The sequence below is a fragment of the Helicoverpa armigera genome, chromosome 22 (genome assembly GCF_030705265.1).
Source record: "Helicoverpa armigera isolate CAAS_96S chromosome 22, ASM3070526v1, whole genome shotgun sequence".
NCBI lineage: Eukaryota > Metazoa > Arthropoda > Insecta > Lepidoptera > Noctuidae > Helicoverpa > Helicoverpa armigera.
This window is the reverse complement of record NC_087141.1, coordinates 4,934,198-4,958,810: the sequence shown is the minus strand read 5'-3', so window position 1 is coordinate 4,958,810 and position 24,613 is coordinate 4,934,198. Positions and strand designations below refer to the sequence as shown.

Sequence of the window (24,613 nt, the reverse complement as noted above, 5' to 3'; positions counted from 1 at the left end):
GTCTGGCTGTCATTGGAACATTTTTGGCAGCCCCTAAGAGCACAGGCGGATCTTGAACTTATGGAGCCCTGGGCTAATAATTTTTGGAGATTTTCTAAATAATATGTAAATAATGTGGGGTCTAGCTTTGACTCATTTAAAAATCTAAAGTCCAGTAATGGCGCATCCACACATGCCCGGCGGCGTTTGCCGCATCTCAGCCGTGGCACGCGCGGCTTTTGGTTGCCGGCGGCAGTTTGCTTGCGGCTTCGATACGGAGTGGTATTGTTGTTGCTTTACCGCCGGCAACCGCCGGTAAAGCCAGCGGCCTGCATTCAGCGGCAAGGCGGTCTGAAACCCGGCGGCATGTGTGGATGCGCCATAAGAATCGTGCATTGTTTGCGCGGTAAATCTAGTGTGCGCTGAGACTTATGGAAGGTAACAAGTATGTAATTTCCATAAGGGTTGTGTTATTTTTCACACACGCTGTGTAATTAAGATAATTAATAGTACTGCAACGGTGTCTAGATATGAAACACTAAGATTTAAGGAGCGTAGACAAAATGACGTCAATTTTAAGGAAATATGGCTTTAAAAGAAAATCAAAGCAGAGATTTAATGAGAAAGTAAGCAGTTAATTTTTAATCGACGTTTTTGTTTTTAAAGATTTTTCGCACACCACTGAAATTTACCGATTCTTCTCATTATTTTTGAGAAACCCCAACGTCAGACCGTCAGTCCAACTCCCGTTTTCATGTTATGAGGAGTAACGCGAACTGCAATGGGACCCAAAAGCTTTGTACCTAAACCTTTTCCAAAGCAATCCGCCATCTTGAACGAAGCCGTGCAATGCGGGTACTGTGATTCCCGATCTACCCCCCCGCCGGCTATCGTCATGGCAGCATCAGTACACATTTAAAAAACGTTCCCAATTTTAGTTTTTGTGTGCTAATATTACTGATAGATAAATAAGGCTTTAATATTTGAAAATGGTCTACGCATACTTCTATCACGTTCCTACGATTGTGTTAATAAATAGGTGTACACTAAGAAGGATTACGACGAGTCGTACGCGCCGACCAAGAAGGTGCTGGGATGGGTGGCCATCCGCATGACGCATAGCATCTCCGAGAATGCCACGTATGTATTATCATAAATCATTCATCGCTTGAAATATGGCGTTACATTAGGTATTAACATTATGCAAAAGTAGTGTAGAAAACATATATTTCACCCTTATTACGGGTATGCAAAATACGGTTATTTAAAACTAATGGAATTACAATCTGCATTTGAACGGAAAAGTTTTATAAGAGAGTACGAGGGTAATCGTCATTACTAGACAATATTTGTTCAAAAAACTGGAGTGAGAGGTTAATCGTTATTTCTAGAAAATGTCTGTAAATCAAAGAATTATTGCGCCACTGCAACAAATTACAAAAAAAAATCTCCCCTTTTAAATCGAAGTTCTGATATTACAAGTTTTCTTTTCCTCTAATGTCCAACTGTTTACTCGACTGCAATGGGCCTCGCAAAGGATAATGTGTTTCATTTTTAAACCCATTGGCACATTTTAAATATATCTTTACCGTGCTATTGGCGCCACCAGCAAATGGTGGGACAGATTCTACTGGTTCGAGATGTTCAACCTGTTCCTGACGGGCCCGTCGGAGATGGTCAGCATGGTGAGCACGGCGTATGAAGCCAAGACCTTCCTCGACTCCATCAAGGTGTTCCGCATGATGCCATGCTTCGGATGTGTTGTGCTGTGTGAGTTTTTAATCAAGATAATAGAGATCCAAATATTGGTAGTTCCTCTAGCTTGTAAGATTTTTTTGTAGCGGTTACCAGGTGAATGATCAGGCATACTTATATGTCTCTACTTTAATCATTTTTTATACTATACGGCTTTAGACTTTTGTTATAACAAAAGCAGAACCCACTTCTTCTTCGCTCGCACATCGATTTCCTCCGGTAGATCTCAATAAAGCTGACTAACTGAGACATTTTTTAAATCGACTTCCAAACACGACACTATATCTATAGGTAGGATGCACTTTAATATTTAACTGTCTCTAGCAATGTTCAAGTCCATCAACATGGTGATCCACCGACCGGTGTTTGAGAACCTGACGAACGAGCTGCGCGCCATGTGGCCTCAGGGCGAAGTCTCTGAGGAGGAGCATGAAATCATCAGCGGCGCGTTAAAGCAGCTCAACATTATTGTCAAAGGTATATTTCAAACATCAATTATTTATGTGCTACATTAGGTACATACATTCTTAATTTAATTTTAATATACATAGGTGCGCTACGTACTTTATCCTGAGCTAAGTAATCTGAACTAAAGGGATGTATAGTTTTGAAGCACAAATCAAACATTTCCTAAGTTTTTACAAACCTGTAATCAGCAGCACTTTTCAGAGGGTTAAATAACAAACTTCGAACCAATAACGTTTTATTTCCCAGGCTACTACTGGTGCAACAACGCTCTGCTGATCAGCTTCCTATCGCCGCCGTACTTCCTGACGCTCGCGCGTTACTTCGGCCACGACTCGCCAATGGGCCTGCACTTCCTGTACTGGCTGCCCTTCGACCCCTACCAGCCTGTCTACTACGAGATCACGCTTGTTTTACAGACCTGGCATGGTAAGTCACTTGCATTAAGAAACAGGATAGTGTGGTTTTCATCAAACACCTACTCAAATATAGACTGCGCTACGTACCACTACACGTAAATAAGACTTGCCTAAAAAAACAAGCTTAAGGGATGGTTATGCGGTTGTGAACGATTTTAAATTTAAATAACACACATAAAACACTACACCAATGATCAAGTGTTCACAGAGTCAATCAAACATAGGTACCCTCCGTCGTGCCAAAATAAATTCATGCAAACTACATCAAAGCATGAACAGATTCAGATTTGTAATCAGCATGATGTTTTGAAGCTTCATGCTCAGAATATGCAAAACCATGGCAGGAATTATTATTCCTGCCATGGTTTTGTCTCCGCCCCTAAGTCGACCCACTGACCAAAGCTTCTATATCCAGTAGCATTTTCTTTATGTATTCTAACTTGTTGGGTCTCCGAAACGGGTTTGTTTGTCACCAGCCTGCGTGGTGATCTACTTCAACGTGGCGTGGGACATGTTGTTCTGCCTGTTCCTGTGCCACATCACCACGCAGTTCGACCTGCTGGCGCGGCGGGTGAGGAGACTGTTCTACGTCACCGTCGACCAGCAGCTCGTGCGGTCGTACCCTATGGGTAACTATGCGTCACTCAGCTTCATTACCTACTTATTACATACCTATGTAAGAGATGTTATGGTACGAGCACGAGCACCCTCCCTTCTGTACCTACAAAGTGTGTGGGCATGTTTTATGTTAATTGGTACGTTCTAGTAATCTGTGGTTCTAGCTAGACTAATATTTTTTTTTTGTACCTTTTTTTGTAACTACCCTAATGGCTGTGAAACTACTGAACCGATTTGAAAAATTCTTTCGATATTGAGAAGACACACTACTCCCGGGTGACATGGGCTATGTTTTATCCGGGGTTGAGATGTAGTTCCCAAGGGTCACGGGTGAAACCGCGAGAAACGACTAAGTAGTCTTACATAAAGTAGTTATGTAACCTACTTAATTAAGATTTTTACGTTAATAGTGATTGTAACCTACATGTTCAGCCTTGGTGAGCGAGGAGATGCTGCGAGTGGAGGGTGAGCGTGTGCGCTCGCAGGGCGACAACTACTGGCAGACGCGACACCACGCAGAGATCACGCAGATCGTGCTCAGACATCATGCGCTCATCAGGTAAGGACCATTATAGATCATCATCAGGTACTAACCATTTATAGAATTCTATTCTCAATGTTGAAACTGTATTGCGAGGACAAAAACTAAAGACTAAAATTGTATCAACGAAGCGGGCCCAAGACTGGGATAGTTGATGCTCTCTAGGCCTACGTTAGCAGTGGATGACGATATGGTGATGGTAACGATAGATTATGTACGTTCTTCTCTTGTGATGTGCAAACAATCTTTTACAGGTTGACAGGCGACGTTGAGCGGATGTTCAGTCTCGCACTCCTCATCAACTTTATGAACAGTTCCATCATCATCTGCTTCTGTGGGTTTTGCTGTGTTGTAAGTATTATACTTTGCTGACGGTGCATTTCTATATCCTACCTATATGTCGGTTTGAATCTGCAGTAAATGAGCAATAATATAAATTATATATTTCAGTTAATTGAAGAGTGGAACGAGGTGGCCTACAAGTCATTCCTAGTGACTGCGCTTACGCAGACCTGGCTGCTGTGCTGGTACGGACAGAAACTCATCGATTCTGTAAGTTTGACAACCTATTATTATTTTACACCTAAAAATCATGCGCCCTAATGCTTAAAGCGGATTGGCTAATTCAGGACTTAACAAATTCAGGTTTTTCTTTCATTATGTACTTATTGTTTCGTTTGTAAATAGAGCAAGCGGCTGGCAGATGCCCTGTACGACTGCGGGTGGTACAACGCCTCCAAGAAAGCGAGGAGTGCTGTGCTCATCATGCTGCACAGGTAATTATGGTTCACTCATCCATAATTAAATAGGGCTAATTATATTCCTGGTGACTAATAACTTAAAAGTCGACAAATGTTGGCAACAAATAAAATAACTTGCCAGCGATTAAATATTTTCGCGACTATTATAATATGTAAGGTTCAAAATTAAGGGTGTTATAAAAACTAAAAACTAGCAGCTGCGTTTGGGTAGCAAATAAACTATACCAGTCAATTGAAATATTAGGTGAGGAGCTATTTATAATGACTTGGCGACTAATAATGTTAGTTGGGTGGCAAAGATAATATGTTACCAACTATTTCGTGCCGACTAAAAACCCAGTTTCAGGCTTCGCTTTGTGGATAGCTCTAAATATTAAAAGGAGTACAATAAAAAGGAATAAGAGTTAATTATTAATATTTTGTATCATAATTTCATGAAAACGGCGGAAGGTGCGGTGGTATTATCTCACTTGGCGCACTATGAAGATGGTAGAATTTAATTTGAATTCATTTTATTTAGCATATTGCCATTTATAACCTTCAATTAAAAAAACATTGTATTAAAAATTGAAGTTAGTGACAAAAACGAATCGCTGCAAAACCGACTCCACGTAGTCTTGTCTGCCCTACCCCTAGAGTGCAATTCAAAACCACGTAGGCGCGGAGGGGCGAGGCGGCCTGCGAGCTGAGGCGCAGGTAGTTTTAACGCTCGCCGCCGCTGCTGAGGCTGGCCGGCTCTGCCGGCCAGCAAGCCGAAGCTGCGCTGGTGAGCGTGAAAACCATCTGCGACGATAAGCTCGCATGGGACCGCCGGAGCCCCGCAGCGCCGGAGCCGTGACAGAAGTCATGCTTGCTGCATGTTGCATGCTTACTTCCATGCTATTCACCTATAATTTTGAAAATAACAGCCGCAAAATATTTTTTCTTCATGCCATTTTAGACTTTATTTAAAGCTATTAAAAAGTCGCACAATATATTTATAATATGAGCTAGTTTATATTTATTCTTCATCCAAACAATTTTAAATAGAACCTGATTTGTATTATTTATGAATGCCCATTTTCTATTTTATTGTCATCATTAAGTTTTCGCTTAGATATTAATTCAGTCGCCAAAAGAAAAACTTGATGCTAGTTTAAATTAAAACGGACCTCATAACTGATATATTAATATGCTACCTTTGACTTATTATGATACTCCTTTTTAGCTGCCAACCCATTATAAATGGTACCCACTCTATTATTTTTTAAAACCTATATTCGTTTAACTTAGTCGCCGCGTTAAATACATGCCATTAAATAGATGTTTCAAACTATGAACTGTTCTAGCAAGTGAGAATTTAAAGGCAATAGTTTTTCGATTTGTATTTTTTATAGTTGATGTTTTATACAATGAATTCTTGTGTCTTTATTTTTAGAGCTCAAAAGGGAATCTATGTAACAACTCACGGGTTTTCTGTGATTTCATTGGCCAGTTATAGCACGGTAACTCGACATTTATTTTTAATTGATAGAGTTTGGCATTGGTATAGTTTTATAAAATTGTTTTTAACTATTTTCATTTCTTTGCAGATTATAAAGACAGCGTGGTCTTACTTCACATTGCTTCTGAATTTCTTCAAAGATAAAAGTGCTAATTTGTAGATGTTTCTCAAACCTAAATCGGGTTTCAATATGTAGATGTTACGCTTCATATTAGGCATTGAGTAGTAAATAACATGTGTAGAAAATAAGCCTTGATTATATTTTTAAGTTATATGTTACCCAATTTTGTGTTAAAAGGCTGGGTGTCTTTTTGAGTAGAGTTCACAGTGGCAAGCGTAGTGAGAACTTATAGTTTCTTGTCCATAATATTTACTCTTAATTTAGATAAGTAGAGACGCCTGAGCATCGTTTGTTCGTAAATAAAACACAGAAATTAGATTTGCATCTTATTTTTATTGATTTGTCCTCCCAGAAGTTGTTTTTTCGCTTATGTTCGGACTTACAAGGATTATTTTTTTCTTGGACTACTTACAGTACATTACAACGTTTTATAAAGAAATCACAATGTGTTTGCTACCGCCGCCGCCGCCGCGCCACCCATACACTCGCTCAAAGTAAATTTAATCAGTCGTTTTTTACACATAACTCGAAAACATTTACAAAAACACCGCGCGGCTCTAGCGTCGCCTGCACACTTTCAACTCATTTGGAACTTGTTTACAATAGGTAGTTGATCAGGAAGGTAGGGTATGTGGGAGTGTAGTCATAGAACTGACAGTAGTCGGGAATGCCGCGACAGACGGCAGTAGAGCGGCGGGTGCGGTGCACATAACATAAGGCTGCTGTGACGCGGCGGCGGCGGCAGCTCTCTATATTTATATCGGTCGACGAGACCCACCTAACTAAAAAACCAAATCAAATCTCTAATTCAACTCTTAGCTAACCTGTATAATTACAAATGCATATACATAATAACCATACACTTTTACATATGTATATAATTTATATAACTTAGTCTAGTCCGTTAAGGTTACGCTATATGTATAATAAGGGTGTAGACAGTTCCCGAGTCGAGTATAGTTTCGATTTCGATGAGCTCGGAGACCGTTCCGGACTTCGCTGTGGCGGGCCGATATACACAAACTTTACATTAAACGAACGACAAAATGATATTTACAATACGAAATTATAGTAACAAATGATAATTGAACTACGCGTACTCTAACCCTAGTGGATGAGGCGACAGCGAAATCCGAAGCGAAGCGATAAAAAAATGTTCTTAACTAGAGCGGCGGCTGCTGGCCGCTATTCACATAATATACAAGTTCCTAGAGTGTAGCTACTACTGGACGAAGTCGCGGGCCTAGCCTAGTGTGGTGTCCCCTGGCGGAGTGGCGATGGAAGACTGGATTAAAAATACACTTCTTATTACTTTATATCGTTTGAATCACCGAAACGTTCGTAATTCTGCCACTTAACATATAGTGAGGTACTTCACTCAGCGGCAGTGCTACTGATCGCGTGTCGACACGCGACAAATAATACAAACATGTTCAATAACTAAATAAATAACAATTCATAATCGTATTCTCACTAATCGACAGCATTATGTTCATAAGCGTATCGAGCGTCGCGGCGTCGGCGGCTCGGCAGCGCCGCGACATAGTCGTTACTACCGGACACTTAAAGCTCTGCCACAACACATGAACGGTATTTAATCCCTGCATTACAAAACAACATATAAATATACAATTTAGTACCATCGTCTATAGTAAACACGAGTACATGGGTGTGGGTTCACCAGTTTATTGTTTGCAGTGTCGGATACACGTCACTATCGCAACGGAACGGTACATATTTACATGTTGAGAACGGTGTGTATATAACGAAACACGACAAACTAACTGAACGCACTATGGACCGTGTATCCTTGGGGTGAGTCCACACCAAACTTTTTGTCACTCCGCTATCTTGCAGCTGGACTTCCAACACCCTTGTTTAGGCAGTATTTTTCAATGCACGATAAATAAACGAAGCATCTTTGCTGGTTTCGCTCGAAATTTTCGGCAGCCATTTTCTCCTATTCTGAAGCTTATTTCCCAAAAATGATCAGCTTTTGTGTTGAAGAACGAAGCTTGTCTTGCGCAAAATTTTCACCATTTTTGAGCTGCATTTTTTCCTTCCTTTTCTTTTCTGCATTTTCTCATTCTTCTATTGTAGTAATGTGTCCTTTCTACTACTTTGAGGTTATAACAAGCTGCATTTTTGTCAGTTGTTCCTTTCACGATGGAATGCTGCATTTTCCATTATGTTGTAGTATTGTATTTTTTACTACTTTGAGGCTTAAGAGAAGTGGCTTATAAGCTGGATTTTTCCCATTTTTCTTGCCTTTTCTTTGCTGCAAATTCCCTTCTATTTTCCCTTTATTTTCAGGTATTCCTTTGCTTGTAATTCCCCTATGTTCTGTTTCTGTGTCGGCAGATAACGGAGTAGTGGCGACGCTAGCCGGTGGGGTGCGGGCGGGCGGAGGGCGGGCGTCAGTCCTCGTCGGAGAGCGGCTCGTACTGCGCCGACATCAGCGGCGCCGGCTCGGGGGGCGGCGGCGGGGCCGGTGCAGCCGCTGGCGCTGGGCTTGCTGATACTGTGCTGTTGGACGCTGGAAAGAAAAGAACAATGAATAAAGGCTATATTCGGAGCCTACATTTTTTTTTGTGTATAGATTTCTGTGAAACATTTCATTATTTTGTGTGGCGTCATACAACCCCACAAAAACCCAGACCATAAAAATAATACATTAGCGCAAAAGTTTGCGCAGACAGTGACATTAGCGCAAAAGTTTGCGCAGACAGTGACATTAGCGCAAAAGTTTGCGCAGACAGTGACATTTGCGCAAAACTTACGGCAGAGTTGCGCAAACGCAAACTCAGATGTTTACCAATGAATTTAAGCATTTAATTAAAAATAAAAGCATTTTCAAACCCTTAACATCTGACTAAAAAATAACTTTTAGTAACAATACAACTGTACTGTGTTAATTAATAAATAAAAGCTTATAAAATAACTTACCATCCCCCGCGGCCGCAGCAGCAACATTAAGCGCGGAATACGGGTACGCGTACGCCGCAGTAGGGAACGTCAACGGTTTACTTCGCTCGTCGGCGTCACTTCGCATCACCTCCACGATGCGGTTGGTCACGTAGTCGAAGGCGGTCAGGACTCCGCCCCCCGCCCCGCCCACGCTGGACGCCCCGCCCGACCCACTGCTGGGGGAGGAGCCTACGCAACTGTAGCGGCGGTTGCTGTTGTTTCTGGAATTAGAATTTTAGGGGAATTAGTTTAGGGCTCGAAATGTAACCCACCCCTACCCTACCTATATCTATTCTATATAGCCGATGTGACTATGGTGCTGCCACTATTCATTTATAATTATGTTTTATTACAAGCTCGAGTGTTTCTAATAAGATGAAAGAAATACTAGCAGTTCCAGAAGAATCACTTCCCGCAACTGGATAAATAATAGTCTATATACTTTCTCAGGTCAGTTGTCGCGAGAGACAGCGAACTACTTTCGCTTTGATAAATAATTAGGGTTTTTTTTATTTCTTAGGAATTTTGAGATGCTGTTAAAAGCAAGATAGCTGGTATATACCTGTTGGCGGGATGGTTGTCTGGCGGCGACACGGGCTCGAGGTAGGGCGCGTGCTTGGGAGCGTCGCGACGCTTCCACTCTTCCGACGCGTACGCCTCAGAGTTACCCACGCTGAACCGGTTGCTGCACACAAAAGAATTAATTATTAATAATCTCATCATCAAATATACTACTATGGAATCTGGTACCTCTGATAAATATCGATAAATAAAAATCTATATCGATAAATAAAAAGCAAAATGACATGTTCGTATGAGCAGAATTAATTCGAATCCAAAATGTCGGATTAAACAATTAGTAAGATTTAACTTTTGAAACAATGGCAAAATTTTATAATTCACACGAGAAGCTTGGTAAATAAATTGTTTGTTTCCCAAGTTCTGAGACGCGGAAATAACAATATACATACATAGATTAAACGTAGAATTGTGTTGCTGAGGAAGCAAAACATGGAAACAGGGGTGAGCCTACTTTGAATAAATGACGTTTTTATCGTATATCTTTCCTGCTCCCACATGGTGGTGGGGTTAGCTTTCCCAATTTATCTTTTCCATTTCGTTCTATCTATTTATGATTTGTATCGTATGCTTTAGTTTAAATATGCCTAGGTATACATACTTGTGGTGCATGACAGAGGTGGTGGGGCTGCAGAAGTCCCGCGTGATGATGTTGGACGCGAGGTCTCCCAGCTTAATGCTCGTTGTATGGGCAGCAGCCGCGGCCGCCGCTTCCTCTGCCGGCGTTACACCGCGGTCCGGACGCTCCTGCGGGAATAAAATATAATTCTTCATCATCATCATCATCAGCCTATCGCAGACCACTGGACATAGGCCTCTCCAAGTGCACGTGCATTCTTTTGTTTAATTTGGATAAATTGAGTATGTACATTTGAAATAAACTTGCGTATTTGGTACACACTAAGGGTCAATTCCCACTGAAAGAGCAGCGGCCGGCAGCGGCCGTAAATGCAAGGGATTGAGCGCGAGCGCGGCGGGCCGCGCCGCGCCGCGCTCTTACATTTGTCCGTGCTCTTACGGCCGCTGCCGGCCGTTGCTCTTCCAGTGGGAATTGACCCTAAAAGAATCTCTTTTGGATTTCCGGTACTCAAACTTATTTGCAACATATACACATAAAGTGATAAGTATTAGAAAAAGGGTTGACAGGATTTCAAGATAAATTAGCTGGTAATAATACAATTTAACGACGAGTAATATGATGTTATACTTTTAAGACCTTGCAACAAATTATGTAAGGTTGTTGTATCAAGTTTTTTTTTTATCAGTGCAAAGTCAAAGTCAGAAATGTTTATTGAAACTAGGCTAGTTTTTAGCACTTTTTCACGGCAAATTTACAAAAAGACAGCACCCCCAAAACGCCCCCCTTTCACTACACATCTTAAAACACACTTTAAAAGGGCAAAGAACTAACATCACTTACCGGGAACCTCTGGTCGGAGCTCTGGCTGATCTGGTGCGTGATGATGGCGTCGATGAGCGACGCCGCCGTCAGCGTGCCCTCCGCCGGCCGAGCCCGGGGCTCCGCCCCAGCAGCGCCCGAGGGGGGCTGCCCCACCGCTACTGATGATACTACTGTGCGACTGGAAAAAAAATAGATTCATATAAAAACCATAATCTTTCTTCTGGTATATATTCACTCGGAATATAAATGGAACCAACCTCTATGAAGTGTGTTTAATTTAGAAACTGTAGGACGAAACAAGGTGTAAAATACGAGAGCAAATTAAATTTAACGACTTCTTTTTTGTGTTTTCACTCTAAAAACAGCCGAAAATTAAAATTACATCGACATGTGGATATAAACTTAACCTTTTGGGTTAAGGAAAAAATGTATCCATAAAATGTATAAAAATGTGAAAAAGTGTATGTATATTAAGGGAAGTTCTCTTAAAATTAAACAATTTTTATGTAAGTTTTAAGGATCCCACAAGGTCCATTAATCTCAACAAAAACAACACAATATTAGTAAAATACTAACTTGTCTTTCCTCTCTAGATGGTGCGGCGTCTGCGCGCGCGGCTTGGCGGCCGTGCTGTATGTCACCGACTGTACCATGCGACGCTCGCCATCTTGAGATGATACGCTCTGTTGAAGGAAAATATATGAATATCATAAATGGTTGTTATTGCCAACCTAATATGGGTTAAAATAATGAAGGCTAAAGGGTAAAACAGAAAAACAATAAAGCCAATTATATTTGACATATTTTCTGCTCAAAATTAATAACGTCGTGTCAGAAATTATAATGAATCTGATTTAAAATCTCCATAATCTTCCTGCCAATGTCCCATCAATCCCAATTTTATTTACAGCATGATTTTGTTATTTATATTTTGGAAAAAAAATGCTCTAAGAAAAGTCCATTTACATAATAAAGTTACAGTTAGTTAATAAAATTACAAGGTATAGTACATATATGTATGTTGTAATTGATAAAAGAAAATTTAAATATACGAGCCTTCTTTCTCACGCAACTCAAAACCACGTACACCTTTTTAAGTGTAAGTGGTCAACTATTTATCCTTATCAATATTATTAAAGAAAAATAGCTCCGTGTGGAATAGCTAGTATTACTATAAATGAAAAATAAATAAATACATAATGAAGTTAAAGTTAAACTAACCATAAGATGTTGATGATGTCTCTCTTGTATAATCTGCTGTTGTTGCTGTTGGTGCTGCTGATGTTGTTGCTGTTGTTGTTGCTGCTGTTGCTGTTGTTGCTGTTGCTGCTGTTGGTGTTGTTGCTGCTGTTGCTGCTGTTGCTGGTGCTGTTGGTGTTGTTGTTCGGCGTGACGCTCTTGCATCGCGTGCTGTATACGAGTTTATGTATTAGTCTCGGCAACAAGACGGCTTTATCAAAATAGCTAATCTCCTAAAATTATTGTACCTAATACCGAATACATTGTAATACTTTACTTTCCATGAACAGAAAGTCTAAATGTATTGAACTGACTTCAAGCGGTTTTCACCAAATGATAGTGCCATTCATAAGGATGCTTTAGGCATATAATAATAATAACTAAAGCCCGCTTATTATTTGCTAAAGCCCTTTAAACATGGAGCGAATGGCAACAAGTTTTTTTCAAGCAACTTTACCATATAGAAACCTTTCAAACAGTAGACAGTAGTCTTAACTATGTTTGTTTGGTGTACCTACAAGGCGCCGAAAATTACACTTTCATTTTTGGCCATTTTTTTTGTTTCTTTACTATGGGTAAAATTAATCACGAATGTGGTCAATTTCTTAACGGTGCTGAGTAATTATTAATAAACTTACGATGGAGTGCTGCATATGCCTGTCGTGTATGATCTGCGCTTGATGCTGTTGCTGGTTCTGATGCTGCTGCTGCTGCTCCATCGCGTGACGCTCGTGGATAGCGTGGATCGCGTTTACACTGAAACAATATTATATGTTAGATTGGAAATGGAGAAAAAACATACTACAACAGATGTAAGAATGAATTCTGAATATAAAGATGTATTTATTTGTCTCTAAAAAATATTTCTTTTAATGCAAATTATGTACATTCTAACAATACTGTAATAATAATTTTTTTGTTGCTATTTACAAAATGAAACTCAGTTTATCCAAACTTAACCCTGACTGGTGGGAGCAGTCTAAGGATCGAGAGGTGTGGAGACAAAATGGGGAGGCCTTTGCCCAGCAGTGGGACAATAAGGGTGAAGAAAAAATAAAACTGCAAAAAAGCTTTTTTTGAGGTGACGCTAGTCAAGTTTTATGTTGTTTTATGTGTTTATGTTGTTTAAGAAAGTGGTTTATTTAGGTTACTGTAATGTTGGTAGTCTGAAATAAACTTGAATAGGTGAATACTTACGCTCCCCTCCTCTGTATTTGTATCTGTCTTTCTCTTTCCATGTATTGTTGTTCAGACTGTACTCTTCTGTCCATCATTTGCTACAAAAAACATTAACAAATTAATTTAAACTCTTTAGAATTACATTATACATAACTAAAGCTGTATAAGTAAAATATTTTAGAAAGGAATTGCTTGGCAATGACTCATTATGATTAAATATTTTTTATATTACAAAAGGGTATTACATCTCTCATTTTATATAGAAACTATATGGTCAAAAAAGTAAAAAATATAGAATTTATAAAAGAATAAAAACTTACCGGGAATTGAGATCCGAGCGGGAATTTCTGCGCCATGAATCTGTGAAATGAAAGAAACAAGTGTTGTTAATTCTGGCGTTTTCCTCTTACTATCGCGGTTTGTCATGAACTTACAACATGACCTACCACGACATTATGATGTACGTATGAATGTTGTAAAATAAAATACCTAATATAACGACAATTGAAAATTAAATTAATGTACACATCTATGTTTGGAGGGCACGTTAAACTATAGGTCCCGACTGTCATTGAACATCCATGGCAGTCGTTACGGGTAGTCAGAAGCCAGTGAGACTGACACCAGTGTCAACTAGGGGTATTGGGTTGCCCGGGCAACTGGGTTGAGGGTGTCAGATAGGACAGTCGCTCCTTGTAGAACACTGGTACTCAGCTTCATCCGGTTAGACTGGTAGCCGACCCTACAGAAAAAAGCTCGGAGGATGATAATCTGTCAGTGATCTATCTGATGGAGTGTCTTGCCCATACTTCTCCATAGGAAGCTACTTTTAGAATGGACAACTGGAATCAAACGTATCTATATATTTGACGTCCACAAGTGCGCCTAAATGAAATAAAATAAATTGATTTTGACTTTGTCTATGTATCCCCAGTCCCACTGACTTGTCACTGTGAGTAGGGTATAAGTAGTGTTTCGTATGGATATTAAATGAAAATCTGACTCCAATTAAATAATAACGTAGTATTCAGAGTTGCAGTTACAATTTTGAATGTTTGGCTTCAATTTTCGTTACAATAAAAAAGGCACGTTTGTCTACCGAGCGGTTGTAGTTTTGACAAGAGGTAAGTTGCACCGGATGTTGGCAGCGCGTATCCAGTGTTGCCTGCTTTGCCGCAACAATTACTTTTTAATTTTTGTCAACTTAGTAGTGTAGTGGTACCTGAGATCATGCTGCTGCTGCTGCTGCTGCTGCTGCGGCTGCTGCTTGGGCTCGGGCTTGCCGTCGGGCTGCGAGCCGCGCGGCACCGGCAGCGCCGTCGCTGCTGACGCCACGTCTACTAAAGATGTGAACGCTTCGTGTCCTGAGGAAAATGGAATTTTTGATTAATATTATTCAATATAATAATGCCACAAATATGTCAAAAATCTTGCTGGTGGTAGAAAAAAATTGCTGTCTTACGAGGAAGTTTAAAAGTTACTTTGACTGTACATAATTTGAATTATAATCGTCTTTGAACATGAAATCAAGAACACACGATATTGTCATCTTTAATATGGCAACTCCTAGTCTGTGTTTCAAGTTACTCAAAAAAAACTGCTATCATGGTAATTTTTATTTACAATTGAAGACCTATTTAAAACAAACTTATCGAACAAATATCGAGAGATTACTAATTTAGCCGTCTAATTATCAACACTCTGATGGTCTTATTAACTTTAATTTTCGTCTTTCATATTCAAATTAACGAAGAAATATCTAAGTACATAAGTATATCTTATTACACATAAATATATTATACCTGGAGGCGGCTGCGGATGCTGATGTTGGTACACATGCTGCGGCGAATGCCTCTGTATGACGGAGAGCGCGTCCCGCCGGTACTGAGGCGACGCCGCCCGCTCATCTTACAGTACCAAATAAGACAAGTTATACCACCACAATATAAACAACACATATTCACGAATATATAGAGGTAATATCTAAAGTTAATATGTAATATTGCCTGCTTAAACACGAAGAAAAGAGCAAAAAAGTGTTGATAAGCAAGACAATGTTTCTCTGTAAATGATCATCCTGTATATAGGGAACAAGAAAAGTCGCAATAGCCATATCTACCAGTATATTTTCTTGTATAAATACACTAGTATTTATTATACAAGTATAGATACTTATTTTACTTTTACAACAGTAATTTTTTAGCTAGGGAAAATAAAAAAATGCGACTATTTCTACAAAGGGCTGGGTTGCATCATTTTTTGTTCGTCAGTAATAGACTTTAAGCCGCTTATGATAATTATTACTAAAGTCAAATATATCTATTACTGACGATGTGAAGCAACTCCCCTTGTACTAGAAAAGCGGCAAATAAAAATTGATGCTTATTTAAAATGTCGCGTAGCAACTGAAGGCGCGGAATAGCTTGTCTTATTCATACGCAATCAAGAAGCTTGTAGGTATCACAGGATACAAATATATCACAAATGGTCGGTGAGGCTGTCTGTTGTTTTGTTATTTAAACAGCCCAGTTTTATCAGTATTTTGAAATAATAATTTTGTCAGTGTCGACCATATTTTTCCTACAATTTAATTGATGAAACATATCACAGTGCATACATTGTTATTTAATTTTAAAATTGAGTCAAATTTTCATTACTTTTCAACCACCTCCTTCAAGTATCAAGTCACCTACAAGCTTCTTGTATTTCTAGTCTAACTTCAGAGCTCTAAACTACTTAAATTATTGCGGATTACAATGATCGATCCATCTATCGTTTTTGTGTTAGATAATTGAAGTTTGACATAATCTAGGTGTATGAAGCTAATGTTTAATTTCAATCTCAAATCTGAAAACAACGGATGGATTGGCTATTGTAATCTGCAGATAAAACTTTGGATTGATCAATTATTGCAATCTATAGATAGTTCTATAACACTAACCGGGAGGCGGATGCGGATAAGCATGCGGCGTATGCCTCTGTATAACAGACACGGCGTCCCGCCTGAAGCCCGGCGACGCGGCCCGCTCGCGCTCGCGCCGCGCGCCGCCGTGCATCTGCTGCGACGTGATGAAGTCCGCCATGATGATCTGACGCTGCTCCAGCCCGTACGGGTTCCGAGTGTAGCTGGAGCTGCCCGTCTGGGAATTAATAAAATAGTTAGAATATTGTTGTAACTATTTTCATATTTTGTGGGGAAAACTGATGATAATATCTAGTAGTAACTAGTAACTAAATCGTCACTCAATATTTTAGCTACTTTTATCACTAAACTATAAGACTGATTCTATGGCGTCGTCCTAATTGGCAGCGATCGCACGATGGCGCGATGCGTTTTTCATCTAAGGCGTCGTCCTAATTGGCAGCGATCGCGCGATGGTACGATGCATTTTTCATCTAAGACGTCGTCCTAATTGACAGCGATTGTACTATGACACGATGCGTTCTCGTCGTTCGATGAGTTCAAACATACAGATTTCATCAGAGTGTCCTATTTGAACCTCGCAAGTGAGATAGCGAGATCGTGAGATGAAAAACGCATCGCGCCATCGTGCGATCGCTGCCAATTAAGACGACGCCTATCACTGCCATAATTGCTCAGACAATAAGGCGTTCACTTTTAAGTAAGACTTAATATTAAGCAACATTCAATTTAGCACCAACAATTCTGCGAAGGTCATCATGGTTGTTGACGATTATTTACCAGCCTAATTAAATCAATTTTGATATTATGTTTGTTCAGAATTACCTTTTACTCATGAATAGTACTAAACAACAAAAATGTATTATATAAAAACTATTGAGTGTGCAAAGTAAATAACTCCAAAATTCGACTTACAGGTGAAAAAGACGGCGACTGCGGCCTAGGTTGACTACTAGTCGCCGCGTAATACGCCCCAGGGCCCCCGGGACTCCTTCTCTTATAGAAGTCCAGGGTCCGTTTGTCAGGAAGGTGATGGGTCCCATGCACCGGAGTCCCGGCTGTTATCGACCCTGTCTTCGCCTCCGGAGGGTTCCTATGAGGCTCGAACCTCGATTCTACTGGAGTACCCAGGGTTATGGACCCCTTGGGGTTGGGAGCTGGTTTGAGGGTCGGTCTTGGAGGTGCCCCAACAGCTTTAGGTTTCGAGTTGTACTGGTTGGGGGATTCCCGTTCTTGCTGTGGTCTGTATTCCGTTGAGTTTCGGTATACCTGGTGGGAAAAACGAGTGTTATTATGCAACTATTACATAGCTAACCTGGATATCTTATTGGAATAAGAATATCATTAATTCGCATAAAACATGATATATAAGATGATAACTCAAAATATAATTACGAACATATGTTTTGCTTAATACATAAACGTGCAAAATTTACATGCATAACAAATATGCTAGTGTAATCGAATCTTATGCTCTAGGAATTTCTTGATACTGTAAAAACTATTACTAGACAAACATTAAGATAATTTGATTTTGAATAATCTCATATTTAATATTTTTAATTCATTTAGAATTTTAAAAATAATCTAGAGAGCAGATTTTGGAAAGTGTACTTACAGACTTATTAGGATGCGGGAACGGCTGATCATGCCTCGGGCGCTTGACGCTGAGATCCAACAAGGGTTCATGTCGTTCCTGTCGCAGCAACAAGTCGTGTCGCTCGTGGCGGTCGTGTCGCTCGGGCCGCTCGGGGCGCTCGGGGCGCTCGGGGCGGGGCTCGATGTGCAGCAGCATGACGTCCTTGTCGGCCGCGGGGTGGCTGAGGGGGGTGATGGTGGCGGAGCGCTGGGGGCTGACGGCGCCGCTGTTGCCCACGTGGGAGCTGTTTACGACGCTTAACGTTGCTAGGGCTTCGCGACCGCTCGCGCATGATGACGTCACCTGGGAGATAAGGTTAAGTTTTAAAATTCGAACAATTAAAAAAAAAATATTCCTTCCTAGTCAATGATATAGCTAGTATTTGAAAACGAATAAAGTCAGTTTTTTGTACCGCTTTTGTTTAAGAAAGGTTAAATCTTTTTTTACAATGAAATTGATCAATTGGTGTAAATCTGAAGTAGACATTTTAAATAAGACAACATATTTTCTTTTACGGTCAATTTTATTTCCTACCTTATCATTTACCATTATAAATAACTTCTCTTGCTCATAATTGGGTTGCCCGGGTAACTGGGTTTGGGAGGTCAGATAGGGCAGTCACTCCTTGTAAAGACTGAACAAAACTGGTATTCAGCTACATCCGGTTAGACTGGAAGCCGACCCCAATATAGGAAAAAGGCTCGGAGGATGACATAACTTCTGTCTGCACTAACCTTGATCTGATGCGGCTTGATGCTCGGATGTGTGGGCTGCGAGTCCCTGGTGAGGCTGATCTCGATGAGGTTGAGCACCACGTCGCGGACTGTCTGCGTCTCTGCACTAACCTTGATCTGATGCGGCTTGATGCTCGGATGTGTGGGCTGCGAGTCCCTGGTGAGGCTGATCTCGATGAGGTTGAGCACCACGTCGCGGACTGTCTGCGTCTCTGCACTAACCTTGATCTGATGCGGCTTGATGCTCGGATGTGTGGGCTGCGAGTCCCTGGTGAGGCTGATCTCGATGAGGTTGAGCACCACGTCGCGGACAGTCTGCGGCGCCGCGGTGCTGCGCGTCGTCGTCACGGGTGACGATACCGCGCTGGCGGCGCAGGATGATACCACCGTCGGGACCGAGGTAGGGGGGATTATCTGTGCAGAGATTGGAGTATAAGTAGGTGATAAAGCTTGGAAGTGTTTAGAGTGAAAGCTGAATTAAACGTTAAAATTTTGGGAAATAGTCATAAGAGTCATGACTATGAAGTTATTGTTGATTAACCTCTTGAGTGCCGCTAATTAGAGAACAATAGAAAATCCATTGTGTCTCGCGTAGATCTGCGCACCGGCATACAAAGGGCATGAATTTTAAGTTGACTATAGAAAATTGTTCTTTGCGGCTTCTTATAGCTGCATTGTATAATGTCTTAGGAGTTTATTTGCCTGAGTTTGAGGTGGAAAAATTACTCATTCATCTCCTAACCTTATGAAGTAAACGAACACATTTGTGTCCCTTTCGATTGCCTATTTACTTTATTCACCTTCCCAAAACACCCAAAAAATACAACAATTTGTACCACTCACCTTAGCACTAGGAGCATCATTCTCCTCATCAGCAGTCTCCGTAGCCGACGAGTCATATTCATCTCTGCGCGGTCTCCTCGGCGCCACGGCATCGGTTCGAGGCGCCGGCGCCGGTTGAGCGGGCGGAGCCCTTGCAGGACTGCCGCCGCTGGCCGTGTCGGTATCCGCTGAGGATAGGGTACTGTCCTCCGTGGAGCTGCGAGGACCGGAAGGTCGGTCGGCGACGGACGTGTCTAGTTGCAGCTTTTTTCTGTGGAGGAAATAAGTGGTTATAAATGATATGGATGATATGGGTGGATTTCAAACAGCCAGTCAGCCATCTTGGGGATGCCGCCATATTGGATTTGTAATGACCTTTCTTAGCTAGTCATTTATTGTCATCAGAACTCAAAGCGTGTGCAAAATTTCCTCCTAATCGAAGACAGGGAATAGATCAAATTACATACATAGTATCTAGTAAAAGCCCTACTCTTCTTACATCCAAACTTACCTATAGGTGAAGTAGAACGCCTTCAAACTAGCGGGTGTTCTCCCACTGACGGCCGCGATCCGGTCCCACGCCGTGCCGTGTTCGCGCAGCAGCGACCGGAACCGCGCCGCCTCCTCCTCCGTGGGCTCAGGAGCTAGGCCTCCCTCCACCACGGTCTCTAACCGACGAGTTATCCGCTTGAAGCAAGCTAGGCAGCACTTGCTTAACTCGCTAGGGATTTCTGGGGGAGAAGAGGAATAAAATGTAAAAAAGTTTGACGTAAAAGGAACTTAATGATTTCTGGTGATCGATAAGAACATCGTAATAGGACGACAGCTGATCAGTCTACAAAATCCCTATCTAATGAAATAATTATGTTCAAAAGTATGTATCTATTCAGCATGTATTGCAAAACTCATTGTTCAATTTAGAAAACTAAAAAAAATTACAATCGGAGATACAAAGAACAAAAACATGTTTGTATGCCAGTTAATTCGGCAGAGTATAGTGAATACTGATACACTCTGTATATAAAAGTTTAAAAAATTAAATACGATAGATAAAAAAAGTTGATCACTCACCAAACTCCTCCATAAGAGGCCTCTTCAACTCCAACGAGAGATCATGCCATCTCGGCGGTAAATGCCTCAACCGTTTCGCTCTAACCCTGGGCCCCGGACACGTTGGCACAGGGCACCTGGTGTACCGGGACCGCACACACCTGCAGTGGCAGGGTTCACAGACCCTCGCCCCTACAGCTTCCTCCTTCAGCCCGTAGTGGATGGCTCGAGACCTTGAGACCGTTCGGGTGGCTCCAGACATGTTGCAGACGGCACAGTTTGAGGATGTTGTCGTTATCGTTGTCGTGGTAACCGTGGCTGTTGATGAGGGGGTCCCGATGCGCTCTGTTACCGCTGTTGGAGATGAGAAAATGTTAACAAATGACAAATGAAATGAAAAGGCCTTAAAAGTATCAATCACTAAATCTAATTGTTGATCCGTTTGCCAAACACGTCGAATATAAACTTCATGTAAAATAAAGTTATAGTATTTTACATCTGAAGAGTGTAAACGATATACCTATCTCCTGTGATAAACCCACCAACATAACGAATAACAAACTCGCAAACCAAACCCAATGAATTTCAAATTCCAAAATCAAAACAGCTAAAACATTTAGAGAACAACAAACGAAAATCTAGTTTCCATATAGTTTATTATTCAAGCGTTAGTTGCATATTAACGAGTTTATTCAGAACAGCGCGAGATGATCCGTGAATCACGTCGGGCAGGCTACTCGTGCAATATTCAGCGGGCCCACGTTGGGCGCCAATTTGTAGCGAAAGCAGATTAGCGCCAATTTAGTTCCGATACCGATGCGATGTTTGTTTAGTTATTTATCGCTGTTTGTTATACCAATTGAATTACAGCGCGTCATACATACGCGTTGTTTGTTTCAATTAATATCTATGTGCATTTATTATTTAGTTTCGCGTTTTGTGCACGTGTTTGTTTAATTTATAAAACGTCGATATTTATCTACAAAACTTATGTCATCATGTATAGAAATATAGTCGTTTGTACAAAATGCAACAGTTTGAAACTGTTTGAAACAGTTTTGAGAGTTATCCTGAGGCGGAGTTGGGCGCTTAACTGCAGCGGCGCAAGTTAAATAAATTAACTATTATCCGAACAGATTTATGCTCATAGTAAATAACTGTCTAACTGCTGTGTAATTACATTTATGCGGTTGCGACCACAGTGTAGGATATTCAGAGGGATGAACTTTTATCATTTATAATTTGGGTATTTTATATAAGACAGAAAATGCATTCAACACTTGACATAATTTAATGGCAGTACGAAGTTACAAAACCTACTGCGATGCGCAAAAATAACGTTAAAAACCTAGGCATAACTATATAAATACACTATATATTTCTTATAGACATAACTATAAGAAAAGAAGAAAAATGTCGTTGAGAAACCACCATGATAATGTAACTTTTCACCTTTCATCGCTATCATATGGGCAAAGAAGTTTTTTAATACTATTCTAACGGTAGGAAATTACACCTAATATCATAAAATCTCGGTATACACGTCTGAGCATTTAATCTATCTGTGGTTCTATAACTCTGAGTGCTAATTAGCAGTTAGTCTGCACTCCCTGAGCAAACCACAGACGTTTGTCTTACAGATATCAGACTATTACCCAAGGAACAGAGATGTTAGAGTATGCTGGATAAGACTTGTACAATTTGGAAATAATATTCACCTGGTAAAAAGTTGAACATCTATGTAGTAGCAATGGTTCATAACTACGTATGTGTATATTTCATTTATAGTTTAATTTGAAATTTGGACATATTTCAAACACTTTCTTTAATCTTATTTACATACCTAATTCACGTTATTTTGAATCTTCGCCTCTGCAAAAAATTCTCATAAAATAACAAATTCTTTAAAAACTAATTAATACGTTTGCACCTTGTCGTTTCTACATTAGTATGATCTATGCCGAACACTGTCAATTAATCTCACCAATTACTGATATTTGAACAAGCGCTAATTGGATCACGATTCAACGTTTTATTCAATTCACTGCTAACACAGCGTTTTGTTGAATTGGCGCCCAACGTGGTACTAGGATTTTACTATGCAATCTTGCTTTTGTTTTCTATCGAAGTATGGTTTTGCTCAGAACAATTTATATGCGTCTATCGGAAACGTAAACACGTAACGTAATAGACTAGTTTATTTATATTCTTTGTAATGAACCAAATCAAACATTTATCAACATAAACCAGTGTATTCTCAATTCTCCGAATTCATTACACCGCAATTGGCGCCCAACAGGGACTAACAAAATATACAGCTAAAATCTTGTGTAAAATGTTAGATATTCACACACAATGAAGCAGGGACGTACACACTCCCCTAGAGTTGAATCCCACGGGTGGGCAAGCCGTGGAGCGGGATGTCACCTCTGTTTGCCCACCGATGTTCCGCCAAGCGCGAGAATTTAACGAGACCGGCTATCTGTGTTTATTTACCGCGCAAACAGCCGCAGACATTTTGTAGATTACACGCCTCCCGTATGAGCTGACACTGTGTTGATTTTATTATACAATTTGTCAATTTGTCGTGTTCTCTTTAAAATCACTCGAGCTATTTGCATTCACTCAGAATTATTGGTTAATTTCGCTGCTTACATTAAATTTTTAATCGCGATTGAAACGACTGCAGAAAATTAATTCGATGAGTTTTTCTTTGAGTTTTTACGTGGGGTATAAAGTTGATTACTTGTTGTATAATCCTTGTAATTACGAAAATGATTGGTGTGAAGATAAAGCCGGCGTGCATGGACCGTTTAATCTGTTAATGTTACAAAAGGCGTCGGTCCGGCTGGCCGATGCGCGATTTACAATTCCGTGTGTGGTGAGTTGACTGGGTTTACGCTGTCAACCAAGCTGGGGATTACGCCTGTCATGCTGTAATGTAGCCAGGATTAACTTACGTTTCGATCACGCATTATAATGAGATCAAGAGTAATGTAATGAGATATTGCAATGTTTAGCGAATTCATATTTCAATGCTCGTTAAATCAGTTTACTTTTGAGGTAAAGTTTCTTGGAAGTCTCTCTTAAAAGTACCGGTGACGGTATACATGGAAATAATCCAATATCTTTCCCGCAAATAGACTTAGTATATTTTATTTTTAGTAATATTAAATATCAAAGGGTCTACATAAAACAGTTTTTGTGATATTTCACAAAGCGATAAAGCATCATTGAAATTAAAGCCAACGGCGGTCACTGGGGAGCCGCGCATTCTTAAACAGTCTGTCCCCTTCAGGTGAGGGATAGAAATGTATGGAACTCATTTAACAGAATATATTCATGGCTGTTGATCTAGATTGAATTTTGGATAGTTTTAAAATTTTAAAATGTAAGCAGATTTGAATCTGCATTATTCTTTAAAGTGTGATTTGCCTTCTGTTGAGTTTTCAGGACATACTTTTAGTTATTAAATTATATAAAAATAATTTATATAGAATTGACTTCAGGTGTAGCGGAGATTAGAGTTTTCATTTTTTGGCCCACAAATAAGTATAATTATCGTGCTATAGCTACTACAAGTTCATCTTCAGATGTCACTCATTAAAAATGCAAACGATTAACAAAGACAGACATTAAGTTATGAAAAATTGTTAGTGAATATTGTTCAAAGATGACGTTTTACCAAAGTCAATGGCGGTATCAGGGGACGTGTAAGAGGATTAACTGTTTGTAAAGTCACAGACACTCGAGTGAATAGTCGTTATTGTCCAGGGAACGTCGCCGGTACGCTTCATATTTCACTTTGTATAAATATTGCTCTCCCGAAAGACAGGAATGGGATTGAAATGTGACTTATTTCATAAATTAGGCTAATTAGCCAAAAATCTAAACTTTTTCTGTTTTTAATTATCCTTCGTTATTTTATAAACTTTAG

General features: G+C 40.2%; 2 protein-coding genes across 7 annotated transcripts in view; one reads left to right on the top strand and one right to left on the bottom strand.

Moving 5' to 3' along the window:
* The first annotated feature begins 367 nt into the window (after positions 1-367).
* LOC110377040 (odorant receptor 4) lies at positions 368-6,257 on the top strand. The gene is made up of 12 exons (XM_049843094.2): positions 368-605; positions 1,019-1,119; positions 1,589-1,749; positions 2,059-2,211; positions 2,449-2,628; positions 3,095-3,247; positions 3,669-3,795; positions 4,032-4,128; positions 4,228-4,329; positions 4,465-4,553; positions 5,956-6,022; positions 6,110-6,257. Exons 1-12 carry the CDS (start codon positions 543-545, stop codon positions 6,179-6,181), a joined length of 1,365 nt encoding a protein of 454 aa, XP_049699051.2. The 5' UTR covers positions 368-542; the 3' UTR covers positions 6,182-6,257.
* Positions 6,258-6,455: 198 nt separating this feature from the next.
* The window catches only part of LOC110377041 (basic helix-loop-helix domain-containing protein USF3), a 59,994-nt gene continuing 41,836 nt past the window's right edge, over positions 6,456-24,613 (bottom strand). For 4 of the 6 annotated variants that reach the window (XM_064040559.1, XM_064040561.1, XM_064040563.1 and 1 more), the window contains 19 exons: positions 20,698-21,030; positions 20,138-20,357; positions 19,648-19,897; positions 18,805-19,218; positions 18,050-18,373; positions 17,347-17,700; positions 16,450-16,648; positions 15,311-15,415; positions 14,731-14,872; positions 13,829-13,868; positions 13,527-13,606; positions 12,968-13,085; positions 12,312-12,500; positions 11,667-11,773; positions 11,100-11,268; positions 10,290-10,435; positions 9,672-9,794; positions 9,089-9,330; positions 6,456-8,678 (listed from right to left, as the gene is read on the bottom strand). In XM_064040559.1, coding sequence (XP_063896629.1) covers positions 8,560-8,678; positions 9,089-9,330; positions 9,672-9,794; positions 10,290-10,435; positions 11,100-11,268; positions 11,667-11,773; positions 12,312-12,500; positions 12,968-13,085; positions 13,527-13,606; positions 13,829-13,868; positions 14,731-14,872; positions 15,311-15,415; positions 16,450-16,648; positions 17,347-17,700; positions 18,050-18,373; positions 18,805-19,218; positions 19,648-19,897; positions 20,138-20,357; positions 20,698-21,030 — 3,674 coding nt within the window. In that variant the 3' untranslated portion in view covers positions 6,456-8,559. The remainder of the gene's footprint in view (positions 8,679-9,088; positions 9,331-9,671; positions 9,795-10,289; positions 10,436-11,099; positions 11,269-11,666; positions 11,774-12,311; positions 12,501-12,967; positions 13,086-13,526; positions 13,607-13,828; positions 13,869-14,730; positions 14,873-15,310; positions 15,416-16,449; positions 16,649-17,346; positions 17,701-18,049; positions 18,374-18,804; positions 19,219-19,647; positions 19,898-20,137; positions 20,358-20,697; positions 21,031-24,613) is intronic. The other 2 variants (XM_064040562.1, XM_064040565.1) reach the window with 2 other exon arrangements.